This window comes from Cinclus cinclus, chromosome 7, assembly GCF_963662255.1.
Source record: "Cinclus cinclus chromosome 7, bCinCin1.1, whole genome shotgun sequence".
Lineage (NCBI taxonomy): Eukaryota > Metazoa > Chordata > Aves > Passeriformes > Cinclidae > Cinclus > Cinclus cinclus.
Genome location: NC_085052.1, coordinates 14,410,921 through 14,428,047, shown reverse-complemented (window position 1 = coordinate 14,428,047; position 17,127 = coordinate 14,410,921). Strand labels below are relative to the sequence as shown.

Genomic DNA, 17,127 nt, shown 5'->3' with positions numbered 1-17,127 from the left:
CCACTGGACAGACATAATACTCATACCAGTCTCTCAACATTAGACGGAAGAAGTATTCACCTTCCCTCCACAAGACATGATACAGCCCAGGCAAAGAGCAGATTAACTTTCCAAGAGCCTATTGTTCACCAATCATGGAGGGATAAAGAAACAAACCACAGAGATTATTCTCACATGCACCAGCAGTTTAACAGATACCAGAATATCTGGTGTCCTAAATCCCAGAGCTTGACTCTGTTTCCTAAACACCATGTAATCCAAATTCCTTGAGAAGTTGCAATATTGTACTTCAAAGAGTTACTTGAAACATAATGTGACCAAATTTTGCTATTCTCCCTTTACCACCTTGTTATAGGTGAGATGCTGTGTGACTGCATCAGACTCCAGTAAAACAAAATTCCAATGATGAAAATGCTGGTACAACAGAATTCATGAATGCCTTCCCAATAAAAAAGCCTTATAATGATGACATCAATTACTGAGAGATTAGCACACTGTTTTCTTCTAATGGAGAGAAGGTTTCCATTTATGCATTTTCACTGCTTCCTTTCCTGCATCCCCTGTGTAGTATGGATAAAAAAATGTCTCTTTTCCAAAATTAGCATGCATTTGTCAACTGTTACCTCAGTTGACAAAGAGCCATATTTCTCAGCCATAGCAGAAAACTGTTCATTAACCTGATCTAAGATAAAGATTTATGATAATTATGTGAATAATACTTGCTGTGTCACAGAAGAAATGGATACAGCCCCTTAAGCCTAGATTTTTCTAATGTAAACTTTAGTTTTATGGCTCAAGAAGTGCATGGAGAGGAACAGCAAACACTAAGATTTCACCTTTACCACTGTAATTATTTGTGTTACACACAAATCACAGTTTTTCATAGGCAGTTACAATGCTGTTTGAATGTTGCCACAAAGGCGTAGAGAAAACTAGAAAATAGACTTTTCCCTTCTAAACAATATGTAATGCTGACGATGGAAAATAACTTTGATCATTGTGGCTGTTCCCTCTGATCATCAGTGGCATGTCTGGAGGGTCAACACAAAATCACTGCTTGACACAACCACATTCAGACCTCTCCACTCCGCTAGCTGCAGTTTTAATGATAAGCTCTAAGGAGGGAGAGTTAGAGATTCAAAAGATTTTTCTTGTTTCTAAGTTGTGTAATAGGATCAACTCCATCTGCCTGGCCCAAATTCCAGGCACGGCTGAACTCCAGGACTTAATTCAGATCTCTCTAAGGACCCATGTCCTTGCTTACTTCAGTTCCACTCAGCGAGTTCAGAAGAGAAGTGTAAAATGAGTCAAGGATCAAAGGTGATGAGGGAAGATGTAATAGAGGGTTTTAGAAAAGCAAAAGAATCTGGGAAGTCATGCAAGACTACAGAAGTGGGGGAGACTGAGCTGAAAGCAGAGCCTGCAGCACATGGCAGTGAAATTGCAGAGGCTGGCACAGAAGTGGAGCACAGCAGAGGACCAAGAGCAGAGCTGATGAGAAGGGAGATGGGTTCTTCACTTTTTTAGAAATGCACTGGCAGTCAGCAATTCATATAATCAGTGAACAAAAACGAGATGCAGATGAGAAGAAAAAAACAGGCAGAAGTATCAACAATAATAGGAGTTAAAAAGGAAATCATAGAATTGAAAGATTCTGGGAATGTGACAGATGAGAGAAAGTAAAGAGGATGGTCCATGGAAGACAAAGAACTAAACATTTTTCTTAGTAGTGCAAAGCTCCCCAGATAGGACACATGTTAATGTATAAAAATTCGTGAGTTAGGAGTTCACAGGACTTAGGAGTGCAAGCAAATTTTATACTTCAAAATTGATAATACTTTCATTTTGCTTCCCCCTCTCTCTTAAATGTTTATATGTTTCCTGTTGTGCCAGATTGTGCCAGCCCATTCCATTAGAGAAACCTTTCCTAACACTTCAATATATTTTCTGTAAAAATTCTATAAAACCTAATCTGGTAATAAAGTTGCTCACAGATTAATATCTCCTTCCACCCCTCCTCTCTCAAAGAAACTGGTACCATGCACACTAATTTCTAATGCAGATAAAAAATTAATGTTGCCAGGGAACTATGAATATACAATAATGTTATGTTCAATTCTTCCATTATGTTTTTCTTCATATTTTCCAGGGCTGATTTTGTTATTACTAGTTTTAACCTTATTTTCTACTCTACAAGGCAGTTTGTTCTTTTTTCAAGTCACAGTACACATAAAACCTTTACCCTTGCAATCAATACTTTTGATTATAAAACGTGTTCTCTGGGACAAGCAATCTCATAACATACAGAGAAAGGTTTTATGAAAAGACATCATCTTGATCGCTATTAATTCTTCAATAAACAAGGACAATCATAAATATTCATAATTTAGAGACCTTGGCTTACCAGGTTACTTGAAAGCCATAATGATACCTTAGTAACACAGAAAATCCATTAAAGCTCATTGTGTGTTGTACCAAGCCTGCAGTAGAAATGCTGAAAACACAGGCCAGTGTCCTTCCATCCTCATGAGTTCTGATGAATAGCCACTCAGCAAAGGCAAGCTTAAAATGCAAGTTTAAAAGAATTTGCTTACTTATGCACAGCTATCAGCAAATCCAGATTCTGTGTGATCTAAGAATCAATTGCAGCTTTTTGCAATGTCTTACAGGTCTGTGAGCATAAAACCCATAAACCCCTGTGTGCTTGTGTTATTGGCAGAACTATTTATGCATTTGACAAACCGCTGTTCAGATAAGACGATATCCAACAAAGTACAGAAAAGAATCTGTCAACAGCTCTGCAAGACTGTAACAGAAATTGCAAAGGCAGAGCTTTCAAGATTAAACATACCTTCAGAATAGTCTCAAATCAGTCCCAGGCATAAAAAGATAGTTGGAACCAATTTTAAGAGAAGGGTGAAGAATGGCATGTTGCCACAAGAATAAGAACAAAGCCTAAACTGTGTTCCCTGTATTACATAATTGCCAATGTAGACCAAAAAGTCAATATTATAGGTAATACAGAGGTTTTAGCCAAATTATATTTAACAAGTCTAGAACTAGACAGCAAACTTGTAACTGATAGAAAAAAATCACAGTTGACTGGATAAGTACATACCCAACCTCTTCATGGTTTACGTGCTTTTATTGCTAAAAAAAATTACTATGGATATTCCATTATAAACACAGAAAGGGAGGAAGTTTACAATCAATAGCTTATTTTTCCACAAAAATTCTAAGTCAAATGGCATAAATAGCATTTCTTGAAAACATGCATCAATATTATCGAGTAGTGAAAACCAAGCTGGCAAAAGCCCTGGCTCTCAGATGTGCATGAACAAAGGGTGTGAGGTGCAGATATACAAATGTGTGTTTCCTACTGGAGCAGAGCAGTTCTACCTTGCTAAAGGTACTCTGCCCTTTAACTTTCAGATTTATGCCAGCTCTGTATTATAAAACCAAGGCAAAAGACATCAGTGAGGAAAGCAGGGATGGATAAGCTGGAACATGGCTGAATCCCATAGTGGCAAAATCGGTGATGACAGAGGGTCTCAAACAGGAAGAAACTTTGCACAATAAACATAATTTTTCTTTGGCTATCTCTGCCCAGAAAGTTTCTGGGTCTGTTTTAACAGCAAAGTAATAAATGGGCTTCTAGCATCATAGGGGTTAATGTGATTCTGTTGTAAAGCATCTAATATTTAAATGTTTGTGATTTTGAAACAGTGAGGATGGAGGAAAAGGACAACATATATAAAAATTTAAATTTTTTGTGTTTCCTGTTAATAACACTGCTTGGACCCCTTCTTTCTGGACCTTCCCCCTTCACCTGTCTCCTAACCATCCCACCACTCCCTTCTCTTCACCTCACCTCGTATTTTATTATTCTGTCAGAGTACTTAGAAGAGGACCAGGAAAGAAAAATATACTTTGAGAAATGTTCCAGAATGCCTTAAAAAAAAAAAAAAATTCAAAAAAAAGGCATCGCATTTTCAAATCCTTTAAAAACAATCCATTTTAAGGGATGACAGTACTGTGGTCCCAAGGGCCAGCCAGCAACTCATGCAGCTTCATACAAAGGCAGATTCCACATACATAAATCACATTCTCCCTGGCACCGACTCACTGCAAGAGATGCAAATACATGCACTTCAGAAACCAACTTCTGTTGCACATATCTTTAGATCAATAAAATTTAACAGATTTTATGAGTATTAGGCCAAAAAAAAATACAAGAGAGCCAACAAGATATACTATATCTTTTCTTGTTTTAGGCAAACAAGGTCAGTAGCCAGACACTGACAAATTATACTGTATCATAAAACCCCAGCTTCATTTAGGACTTCTCAATAGGTATCAGATCACATAGACTTACATGATAAAACTCCTTTTCCACATGCATCGCTCTCCCCCTGGCTATCCTTGCCAGTTTATTTTTACCTCTGGAATGAAACAAAGTGAAAGATGACAATACTGCAAAATTCCTACTATGCAACAAAAATAGGACTTGATTTCTACATTAAATTACCAAATTAATGAACTGTTTGATACTGTGAAATAATTGTATCTGTTTCCAGATATTCTTATCCCATTCTCTTACACAAACTGCTTTCCTCAAAAAAAGTTACACTTGAGAAAATTAAAGCACCAGGACAATATATGGCACTGCTTTAACTCATGGCCTTTACAGTTTAATAATAACAGAGGAAGAAACTTCAGGATGACTCGTATGCCTTTAAAAAAATATAGTAACAATTAAACTAGCATTTACTGTATTTTGAACATTATTTGCTATGACAGTTCTATTTTCCATAGTAGTATTTTTTTCACGCTCCTCTTGGGTTACAATCTCCAATGATGCCAATGCATCAGTTTCAGCCAAAATGTCACACTACTAGTACTTTTCAGGTGTAGGTATATTCTTGTCAGAAAAAAACAAACAAAAAAATGTTATGGCCACACTAGAAGAATATATAACATGCATTATCAAGGAAGATTAGACTAATATTTGAGTAATATTTGAAGACTTTTCATCACTAGAACCTTTATCTTCTCCATACTTTGCTCTCCCCAGTCATCTGACCCAGACTTTCCAAGTCTTTGGTGTATTTTATGTGGGCTTCCCTATTAGGAGTTTCTTCCACAAACTGTTCTTTTTTTTTTTCTTTTTCTTTATTTAAGAGTTTCAGAGAAAGCATGTATAAATATGTATATACATATAAATAATGGAGCAGGAAACCTGGTTCTTATTCTTTTTTTCCCTGCCACTTTGAGTGAACACAGTAAGCTAACCAAGGTGAAAAAGTTGGCAAAAGCCTTTTTAACGAGAATCACCCTACCTTCTTTAATAATGCTCTATTTACAAATTAGCAATGCTATGTTAGGTGACAAATCAACAAAGAAGAATATGTGAGTTTTAAGATGTGGAAATAAAGCTACTGAATAATATTTTTTGTTCAGTCTTTCTTCAACTCTTTGTTTGCTTTGGCTAGCTGAAATGCTGAACGCTTTGGGTCATAACATTTTTGTGATCTATTTTTAAAACAAGATGCTTATATCAAATAAACCATATTGATGTATCCTAAACTGAATACAGGCATGTAGAGGACCAGACTAGACATGAAAAAAACACAATAATATAATAACTCTGAAGAAATTCCAGCAGACATGATATAAATGAATGTGACATAAAAGTAATTTTGGGACAGAGAAAAGTGAGGCAATGCTGCTATTTAATGTTTGTGAAGTGCTTTGAAGATGAGCACCCTCCATAGGTATTATGGCTATGGATTACCATTGGAGTCATGGAGCCTTACTCTGAAATTGAGAATCTGAGGAATTTGAGACAACCTCCAATTCAAAAGTCAGAAGAAATGCTTAGACATAAAAATTTGAAGAATCCTACATAATTAAAAAATTATATAAGCCATAGAATACCATAAAATTTCTTCATTTCTATTATGACAGTTTAAAATTACACCTTTCAATAGGTGTATCTGTGGGTAAAATTTGTAACAGTATCCATCATTGGTATACATCTTAGCGTTTCTTTTGAATTGACAGGAGGGAAAAAAAGTGATGCTACTATCAGAAACTGATGGCATTTATAACTTCAAGATATATTCTGCCTAGTGATACCAAGACATGCATTGAACTGAGAACTTCCAAGACTAAAAGCATAAAGTTTTTAATACCACTTGACATGAAAGAAAAAAAGTATGTAACCTACCAATAAAATGTCCAGTAGAGACTCCAATCTGCTAATTTCTGAGATTTCTAACTGTAGAAGTTTCACATTGTAAAAAGCAGCAAAACAACTTCTCCACAAAGCCCAAATATCAGCAACTCAAAAAGTTTACAATTAGTTTTACTGTCAACATAGAAGATTGCAAACAACCTTATTCCCTAGATTTACACTTTAACAACCCAATCACACTGATAAAAAGAATTAAAATATTGGTTTCATACAAGAATTCACATGTATTCAACCACAGAGTCTAAAATGAGAAAACTACATTATCCTGAAGGGATATGACTCCTCCTTGTTGGCTCTACACTTCAATGCCTACTGAGAGTGAAATGGTGAGAGTAGATCCCATAAATTAGTGATTCAACAGCTGTATTCTTCATGGAAAAAAAAAAAAACAAACAAGAAAAACCAGGTAATTCCCTTTCTCCACCCTGTCCCAAAATACACAAGAGATGATGCAAATCCATAAGGACTAGAATCCCTTTAAACAAGACACATGCAAACACTTTATGCAGCTACAGCTAAGTTTTTTCTTCTCATCCACAGCGAGGACATGAATCCTGTTTGCAAAGCACTAAAATACTAAATACAGACAGTGAAACAGAGTCCAGAACAAGGGGGGTGTTTTCGTTGGTTTTGGGTTTTAACATAAAATAAAGAGGAGAGAATAGGTGCTTTATCAGCAGCTTATATTTTGATTTTATTTCTAGTGTGATTGTTTATCATCAGGACCATTCAGACAGTACTGAATAGCTCTAGTGTTCATACGATTTCAAAGAAACTCTGTAGATTTTCCCACCTCGTAAGCTGGAAATAATTGGTCCAAACATGTCAAGAATAAGCATTTCTACAGTGACTTCACACTAGTTTGCAGTCACTGTGTGTGACTGTGTCAGAAGTATTTCCAGTAGCAATAGTTCATTACATACATACCACAGAGCCTAAACTATCAAAGTCAGACAAGGCCCATGGTCACTCAGGTGAAAGAACCTAAGCTACCAAACTCAAGCTTCAGTTAAGCCAACAAATCATAACTTCCAAATTTGCTGATAAGTAACATTACTGAGCATGTAAATGAGATGTTATACATCTACAGCTTCATCTCTTAATGGCTTAAGAGATAAAGTGGAGGCAATTCTCTTCCTTCTCTGCAGAGCAGTTACCAGAGTTTGGCTTCGATCTTGCCTTACAAAAGATCATAGCACTAGGGAACCAGCATCCCCATATAATGAATAATCTGCCTCAAATCCCCCAAAATGTTTATTACATTGCTTCATTATAGAGTTACTGCATCTGAATGTATATTCTTTTATTCACCTCTATACTTCCTAAATTGTTAAAGCAATCCAAAAGGTTATGTTCCATATGTTAAACCTCTCCTTCTCTCTGTGGGCCCACAAAACTGAATGGAAGCAGGCAGCATCTACCAGAATATTCTCTTTTGCCTGTATCTCCTATACAGCTACAAAAACAAATGTAAGAGTGATAATACTTGAGCTCATTATCATTATTTTCTACATTTGGCCAAATCTCACAAGTGTAACTTAATTCATAAAAACCAGTTTCAACTGGAAAAATCTTTGACATTCAGTCAAATTGTCACCTGTATATTCCAGCTAGTGAAAACCACTAACACAGACTTTATTTTTTTTTCCTTCTTAATTTGAACACTTAGCCTTAAATTTACTTCTGGGAAAGGAAAATAAACCCATCAAAAAAACCCTTCTCAAAAACGAGAAGAGAGACTGTAAGAGGAAAAGGAATAAGTATAGTGATACGTGGTACTATCCTCGTCCACATGAAATACAAAAAAAACCCAAAAAACTTTATCTTTTATATCAACTAGGGCCAACTGATCAGCTCTCAGTTTAAGAGGTATTTGCAATTAAGTTTAAAAAGACTAGCACAGTACCTTTTTAATAAGTTTTGAGCAAGAGTTACCTGAAATGAAAGTGTTTAGGGTGATAGGGTCAAGTTTGCTACTGGTGCCTTAAATTACATGCATAAGCGAACAAATCCTCCCACCCACCACTTCAAACACACCACCTCGCCTGCTCATCCTTTCTCACTTCTGTTTCCAATTCAATTTCTTTTCACTGCAGTGAATACGTACTTCTGTTCATCTCATGGTCAGCTGGATTCACCGACTGGTACTTACCTCAGCAAAATTTTCTTAAAAACCTAAATAAGACCCTGCAAAACAATGTTTAAGAGGAAAAACCTTTGCTGACATGCTGAGTGTCAGAGTTTCTACAGCTCTTTAACCAAGAGGAAAAAGTAGTTCCTGCGTCCCCAAGATGTCGACATTTTAAAATTCTGCTGAGTACCACCTCTGACTACATAGCCAGTTATACAAACTATAGAAGTAGCAGAAGCTTTATCAGTGATGTTAGAACTTATGTTGGTAAGTAATGTAATACTCTAAACCAGCCTATTAAAATTTAGGAGGAAGTGCAATTCATGTATCTTGTATAGAAGCAGAAGTTTCCTAAATAAATAATCAGCATACAGATAATCAGCATCAAGTCACTCAACAGTTACAGCTAAAACTGAACTGGAGCATACACAGCACATCTGTACATTTACAAGCACAAGCTCCCCAGATGTTATAAATTATTATCTTTACCAGTTGCCTCCTGAAAGTGTTGACTTAAAGAAAATGCACTGAACAGTGGAGATGTTCATAGCAGGAATTGTCAACAGAACTAAATTCAACAGTAAAAGATCTGTTGATATGTGTATGATCCAAAGGGTAAATGTCACAGAGCTATTACTGCTCGGGTGCATTACAGGAACATTACTTTCAGCGGTACTTGAGGATACAATCACAAAAATTCTACTACCTTACTCACAGCATACTATTTATTCAAGTTTAGCTATGTGCAACAGGCAATAAACGATCATAACCTGATTCTTAGCCTTAAAAAACAACCAAACAAAAAACACAAAAAAAACCAAAACCACCGAAAACCAAACACCATATCCCGACTTATTTAAAATCACCAGACAACTCTGAAAGATATAGGAGATTTGGGAGTTCCATATGATTGTACGGAAACTTTTCTTAAAAAAAGGAGACATCGAATTCCAAACTTTATTAAGAGAAGACGAGAGAGAAAGGGAAAAGCAGTTAATGACACAGCACTCCAGAAGGCAGCTCAGCATTACCGATACCATTCATTTATTTCCCGGACAGAGTGAGCCCGTCCCGCTGCTGGCGGAGAGGTACACCAGAGAGCTCCATCAGTTCTGCTGCCACTGACATTTCCCAAACCGCCTCCCGCAGCAGCGTGCAATTTACACCAGGGAAAACCCAGCTCGCCAGCAGGAGTTTCCCAACTGAGCACGAAAAAAAAGCAAAAGGAAAAAAAAAAAGGAAAAGAAAAGAAAAAAACAAACCACCCCCAAACTCTTACAGACTTTGCAAAAGCAGCGTCAGGGCTGCAGCGTGCACGGAGCGGTTCCGCGGGCTCCGGAGCTGGGGTTCCCCGGAGCCCCGCGTCTGCCCCGCTCCGCTCTGCCCCGCGCACCCCCTGCCCGCGCCAGGTGCGCGCTGCCCGCGGGCGGGCCCTACTCACTCACAGGGACACGGTGCGGTTGGGCAGCACGGCGGGCTGCAAAGTTTCCACCAAGTCTCCGCCGGTGCAGACCACTTTGATGCGGAGAGCCGGGCGGCCGGGCCCCTTGGCGCGCTCGGCGGCGCAGAGGCAGCGGTCCACGATGAGGTCGGGGCAGTTCCTGCTGCCCCCGCACAGCCCCAGCGCGGCGACCAGCAGGCAGAGGCGGGGGCACAGCCCGCGCATGCTGAGCCAGCGAGCGGGAGCCGCCGGCTGCCGAGCCGCTCATGGCACGCGTCCGTCCGCGCCGCTCCGCGGGCCCCTCCACGCCTCCCGCGCCCACCCCGCCCCGCCTCTCTCTGCGGTCGGCTCCGCTCCGAGGGACCCCCCCTTCCCTTCCCTTCCCTTCCCTTCCCTTCCCTTCCCTTCCTCCTCCTCCTCCTCCTCCTCCTCCTCCTTTCTCCGAGGAGCCGCCGCTCCTTTCCTGCCGCAGCCCGTGCCGCCGCGCTGGGCGGACCCGGCGGCGCTCGGCGAGCCCCCCCTCCCGCCGCCGCCGCCGCTCCCCGGGCGCGCCCCCCCGGGTCCGGCAGCCGCAGCCCCGAAGCGCCCGGAGCGCCGCTCCCTGCGTTATCTCCGCTCCCTGCGTTACCTGCGCTCCCTGCGTTATCTCCGCTCCCTGCGTTACCTGCGCTCCCTGCGTTACCCCCGCTCCCTGCGTTACCTGCGCTCCCTGCGTTACCTCCACTCCCTGCGCTACCTGCCCTCCCTGAGTTACCTGCGCTACCTGCCCTCCCTGCGTTACCTGCGCTCCCTGCGCTACCTGCCCTCCCTGAGTTACCTGCGCTACCTGCGCTCCCTGCCCGCGCTCTGGTGAACACCGGACAGATGCGCGCCAAGGACGAGCCGCAGAACGAACAGGCGCGGCCAGCCCAGGCACGGGGCAGGAAATCGGCAGCTGGAAGAATTGTGTGGGTCGGGAATCTAGTTTTGAAAATAGCCACCTTTTCTACCGCTCTTGAGAAGCATGTGTGCTAAGTGGAGGTCGCACCTATGGCTGTGGGAAAGGAGCTTCAGGACACGGGCGAGGGTCAGTGTACACCAAGAGACAGGACAGTCCAGCCGCTGCCACCGGGAAGGGTCCATGCAGTTAGCTGACTTCAGACACCTCAGATAATGCTGTGAGCATCACCTAAAACAGAGGTTTGATCAGTAGTCAAAGACGCTTGATCATCCACGTTTCTCTTCTACTTGTATCTCTCTGTCATTTCTGGCGCTTGGTGTCTTTGGAGCGCTCTCAGTAGTATTTTGTGATCTGACTAGTTACTTCCAGGGTAGATTTTCAGCATCAACCGCAGGTTACCCTGTTCAGGTTTGCTTGCTGGAAGTGAACAAAAAAAATCCACATTGTAACAGCAACTTCCATTTTTAATGGCCTTTCTCTAAAATAGCAGGTTCCTTGCTTTTGCCTACTGAATGGGGACTCACGACACGCATTTTCATTGCAGGATCTAGGCCAAAGTTAGTAATAGTCTGCCATAGCTGTAAAGCTATTTTAATAAATTACTTTGGTTTTATAAAATAATATTATAGCCCCTTAGGGAAGATTTGTCTTGCACATTTACAGTGCCTGTTATCACTGTGTTCTAATACCTAATTGGAGCCTTTAGGCACTATAGTATTAATAAGTGGTAGAAGGGGTAGTGCCCTTGTGAAATTCAAGGCTAATAGGAAATTTTTCAGGAACAATCTTTTTCTGCACAGTTGTTGATTTAAAGAATCATAAATATTACAACCTCTGCTCTTTTATTTTTAAAAGCAAAGTTGTGTAAGGCTTACTGGCAGGCAGCAAAATGGATTGTATTTCATGAGACCACTCAACATTGCTGTGGTTGCATGATGTTATTTATTGTAAAGAAACCCAATGTATTTATTTTGAAAATGCTTTTTTAGCTTTGAAAAATTTTGTCTCATCCACACTCTTTTTGAAAGTGCAAGCGAAGAATATGCATTTATTAAGATGGTAGCACAGATTTAGTTCAGTGTTAACCTTGCTGAGAAGAAACAGAATTTTTCAGTCAAACTCAGTCCTTAAAGATATGCTAGCAGAATTTTAACGTTTTTTCCTACCTCACTGATGCTGAAAGGTTTTTTTTTAAAGTACTGTTTCATTAGGGAATAAGGAGATTTGCAGTCAACTTGAAGCCATCTATCAAATTCTGGGACAAAGGTAGAGAAGGAATTTTTCAAAACATTAGAGGCAAATATAAGAGGAAACTCCCCTCCACTTCCTAATATATCTTTTTTTCTTGCTTTATTACTCATAAAGACAAAAAGTTCAGCCATCTTCACTTTTCTTCACTGATATCTACAAATATCAAGAAGGTCAAGATTTTATGATTTAAAAAGCACAGATGATGGTTCCTGCCCTGAGATCTCACAGTCTAAATAATTGCCCAGTCAATTAAAAAAGGACCTGAGCACCTAGAGATCTCAGTGGTGTTTCAGTTGTCACCAGCCAGCACAGCAGAACATTTAATGCTGGCACTAGCCAGTCATTTTCACAGACTGTGAAAGATTCAGCTTCCACCCACTCATGATACACAAACTAAATTTCCCGTGTCTTGGGACAGCGTTACAATCCCAGACTCCTTTGTAAGAAGGGAAGAAAGAAACTTGTGGCACTTTGATATGAAAAGCAGCCAACATTGCAATGTGTTTGGGTTCCAAAGTGCCAATTTTAGACAAGCTCTGTGCCTACAGCTTGGGTACCTTTGGACACTTACACAGCAGATAGCATGGGATAGGTCATGAGCTCCTTAGCTGGGGTTGGTGTGTGCAAAGAGAGCATTACGAGTTTATTATGAAGTCAGAAGTACTGGGATAATTTAGGTGTCTGTGCTGCTAAATAGAATGGAGAAAGTTTTCTAATTCATACTTGGACTTATACCCTTCAATTTTTCCTAAATCTTTCTAAATCTAGCTCAAAGTTATTGCCCACATACATTGAAAGGACACACTTTAGGATATCTCTCCTTAAAGTTTTCTCTTTTGGTTTGGTCAGAAATCAAAATGGGATATGTGCTGTCTACTTTTTCACACAAAGTCAAACACAGGATCTTAAGAAACACGAGAAGGCCTAAAATGCCAAGTTCTGATTAGGTGGAGTTCCTGGCTGACAGAAACAAAACCAGAAATTCACTTGAAATGTGAAAAAATTTCTTATTTTAACATTTACTTATAGTTAAATTCTTGCTTTAGTTATTTGATTAAATCATAGAACTGAGGGATATATTTTCTTAGATCAAGGAAACAAGAAAATTACTAAGTGTGCCTATTTTCTTTTTATTTTTATTTCCAACCATCAAAATCTTGAAGCTTTTTTAGTAGGTCTGTCTGTGTATGCACACACCATGACCTTATTACAGTACTTGAGACAAATTTTATCCTGTGGCTAAATATGTAAGTGTTAAAAAGGAATGTAAATTAATTTAGGGATATAATGCTAAAATAATACCAGCCTGAATGGATATGAACAACATAAAAATGAATCGAACGTTAAAGATACAGGTGATTCACTGAACTAGAGGTTTACATTTCATTTAGATCACGTTCCCAAGCACTAAACAGCACCAGCACCTGCTTAGCATCACAAGACATTACAGAGCAATTAAGTAACAAGAATGTATTATACAATGATAGGAAATATGGGGAAGCAGAATGTAAATAAGTGAATTTGAATTTTGTCAGGACTTCTGAATTGCATGTTAGTATTGGAACAAAGCCATGGAAACTTGAATAACCACAAACAGGTTTTGGTCATGGCTTTTGTTTCATTTCTTATCCAGAAGTTGGCATTCTATCAGCCCTCTAATTCCTTGAACATTGACTCTTTATTGATAGTAGTAAAACAATGTATCATTTACTCCATTTCCTCCATCCCCTCAGTATCCCAGCACTTTTATTCCATCATGACTGTATCTCATGCTACTCATCAATCAGCATAGCATGACTGTCTGTAAGCCTTTGCAATAGACTGATTAAAAAAAAAACCCAAAAAATTATTTGATGTAGATAAAAGATAGGTAAAGTAACTGAGAAAAAAAATCAATGCAGAGTATGCTTCCACTGGGATGCTTGGAATCCTATAAAAATGTATTATTTGAAAGGTGATAGAGGAAAGAAAGAAGAATGGATAAAAATATGCAGTGCAACATTCATGTAGAAAGGACCCAAGAATTTTTACCTTCACACATAATGAACTAAAAATACATGAGTATTAGAGGTGAGATAATCCTGGTCCATAAATAGGCACATGTAAGGCACTGGTGATATCAAAATACAGCTAATAAAACCACAGAAGCAAAGTTTTTTGGGTTTGTTGCCAATCACTAGGATAACTGGATAAAACTGAGTGCAGAAACTCAGCAAAACCATCCTGATGTTATTTAACAGACTGAGTAATCTTTTAAGGAAATGTTGAAACTGAATCATTCAGGACAGGACTAATTAGAGCAGGGAATCATATACTGGGGGAACAGTGCTGTGTTAGAAAGAACTGACAAAAGAGGATTTCCATATCTGCTATTCTGCATCATCACAACCAGAAACAGCTCTGTACTGGTTTTATATTAGGAAATTACAATGTAAGAAACCTTCAAATATCATTGCATTGCTTCCCTACTGCTTACATTTCTTCTGCATATTCACATTTATATATAACATCTGAAATCCAAAGGGGTTTGAGCCCTTCAGTCCTCACAGAACACCAGGTTTCCAAAAAGTGGCATTGAACTATTCATTGAAATAAGGAAGTCCTTGAAGTTAGAGACCTCATAAAAAAGTGCAGCTTTATTTGCTCCTAGGAGAGACCAATGTAAAATTCTCATCAAAACTAAGACTATTGCTCTGAAATAGTAAATTAATAATAATAGTACTAATAGTACTAATCTACTACTACTACTACTACTACTACTACTAATAATAATAATAATAATAATGTATCAGTTGGGAGTGGAATAATTATCACAAAAATATCAACAGGGAAATAAATGATATTTGAAGAGAAAAAACTCAAATGTTTGATATTTCTCAGTACTGAGCCAAGTTTTCCCCCAATGAAAATTTCAGGGTTATTGCCAAATAATACAAAGTCCCCTTCTCCCAGAAAAAGCATACCTACAAGGGAGTATATGTGTAAACTTCTGATGACCACCAAATATAACTCCAGCTGTTGCCAAGTCCCTCAGCTGCTTCAGAGAACATATTGAAATTGTTCAGAAATACTGTTGATGGCACATATATTTTAATGTTCTGGCCTTCATCTCTTCATGCTGTTTTATTTTTTTGTGCAGTAGCAGAATAACAACACTTTTGAATGGTCAGCCAAAAGAGAAGCAGATTTTTTTTAAACTTTGTACCTCCTGAGGTCTCACAAGGGACAAGGATCAGACTGCAAAACTGCACTGAAAATTGAAATGCTTTCCTACAGAAGTCAGAGCAGAAAGTGCAGAAGGGATGGCAGCTGTCTTCTGTCCCACAGACCCAGGCATCTATTCCTGCAGGAATGCAGGGCTTTCAGGAGAGCCACCCTTTCTCATTCACGTGGTTCCAAGATACACTGGGAGGGCATATTTTTGGATGTTAATGTATATGACAATGCTTCCCAGTGTTTTTCATTCCTAAGACACATGAGAATTCTGATTAATTTACCAGCGTGCCTTGCATCAGAGAAAAAGGGAGAGAAAAAAAGAAAATGTAGCACCCTGAAAAACAGACTACATTTCAGGTAGACAGGTATTTCAAGTTTTACTTTGCTATCATAGAAAATTATTTTTTCTCTCTGTCATCTCCCTGCATTAAGAAGGTCAAATGATTCTTTTCCACACCTTCCTGAATTATGAAGATCTCTCAATACCCTCCTTTTTGCTTCTAGAAGTGTCAGATTAGTCACTGTCTTCATTGCAGATGAGACAAAATGGTGAGTGAATATTCTAAAGTCAGAAGTTGGCAAGGGTCAGACATAAACAGCAAAAGCAACCCATGGCCATGACAGGGGGTTAGAACTAAAGGATCTTTAAATCCCTTCCAACCCTAACCCTTCCATGACTGTATGATTCTGTAACTTCTTTAATGGACTTTAAATATACTTTATAGTAGCCATTAATGGAGTTTAGGGTTGTAACGTGGTCAGATAACATCAGGATGATTTCTGTCTGACAGAAGCTCTGGACATCACCTGGTCCAAGTTCCAAATTAAAACAGCTTCAAAAGTACATTTGGTACCCAGGGCTTGTCCAGTGGTATTTTCAATCACTTCACTAAAGAGGATTTCCCTTTAGTTTGGCCATCCTTGCTGCAAAGGACTTTTTTTTTTTCTTTGCTCTTAGAATAATTTCCCTTGCTGCAGATTGTATCTATTCCCTCTTCTTTTGCTGTATACCTCTGAAAAAAATTAATCTTTGTCATATGCTCTTCAACTACCCATGAGATAATTGAAGACACCATAAAGATCCTCCCTTTGCCTTCTCTTCTCCAGGCAGAACAAACCCTGCTGTCTCCTTTATAAGTCAGGTGCTGCAGCCCCCCAGCAATCTTACTGATGCTCCAACGAGATAAAACCAGTTTATCAGTGTATTTTTCTGTATGAGTCTACCATCTTGTGACAATATACGAATGGTGCAAAATAAAAGTAATTACTGCTGCATTATTTCCCTTATTAATCAACTTAATGGTGAGGATTTCCAGCAAGTTGACGGGTTATGTGCTATCATTTGGGCAGTGAATTAAAAGGACATATTAACCTAACCCATATTTCATTGTTTGTGAGTTTGTTCCCTTGTAGCAAAAAAAAAAAAAAAAAAGGAAAATAGGGATTTGTAATCTGAAAGACAACGATTAAAATAAGAATCTCATTATACAATAAATGCCTAAAACAGACAAATGTTTCAACACCTGATGCATTTCACCCCATCACCCACCTATGTGGAATCCAATTGGAATGGCAACAGTAGCCTGAGAGAGAAGGTTCCATGAATAGCTAGTGATTCTAATTACTTACTAACTTGTATTTAAATGGCTAGTTTAAAAGACAGGGGAAAAAAATTCCAAATACTAAATGAGAACTTTTTTCTTACATGAACACTGATTTAAAAAATAAACTATACTGTGGCTTGAACTAATTTTGTAGAGGATGTAAGTGAACTCATATTTTGTGGCCAAGATCGGAAGTCCGTTGCTAGAAATACTAACATGGACAGCCAACAAATTCAATTATCACTAACAGCTGTGCAACATTCTGCTAATACCAATAATCCTGCAGTT

General features: G+C 39.0%; 1 protein-coding gene across 1 annotated transcript in view; it reads right to left on the bottom strand.

Moving 5' to 3' along the window:
- LOC134045959 (adhesion G protein-coupled receptor A3-like) overlaps nt 1–10,207 on the bottom strand; it is a 251,076-nt gene extending 240,869 nt beyond the window's left edge. The window contains exon 1 of the mRNA XM_062496118.1: nt 9,833–10,207. Within this exon, the coding sequence (XP_062352102.1) occupies nt 9,833–10,053 (221 nt within the window). The 5' untranslated portion in view covers nt 10,054–10,207. The remainder of the gene's footprint in view (nt 1–9,832) is intronic.
- Nucleotides 10,208–17,127: the final 6,920 nt, after the last annotated feature.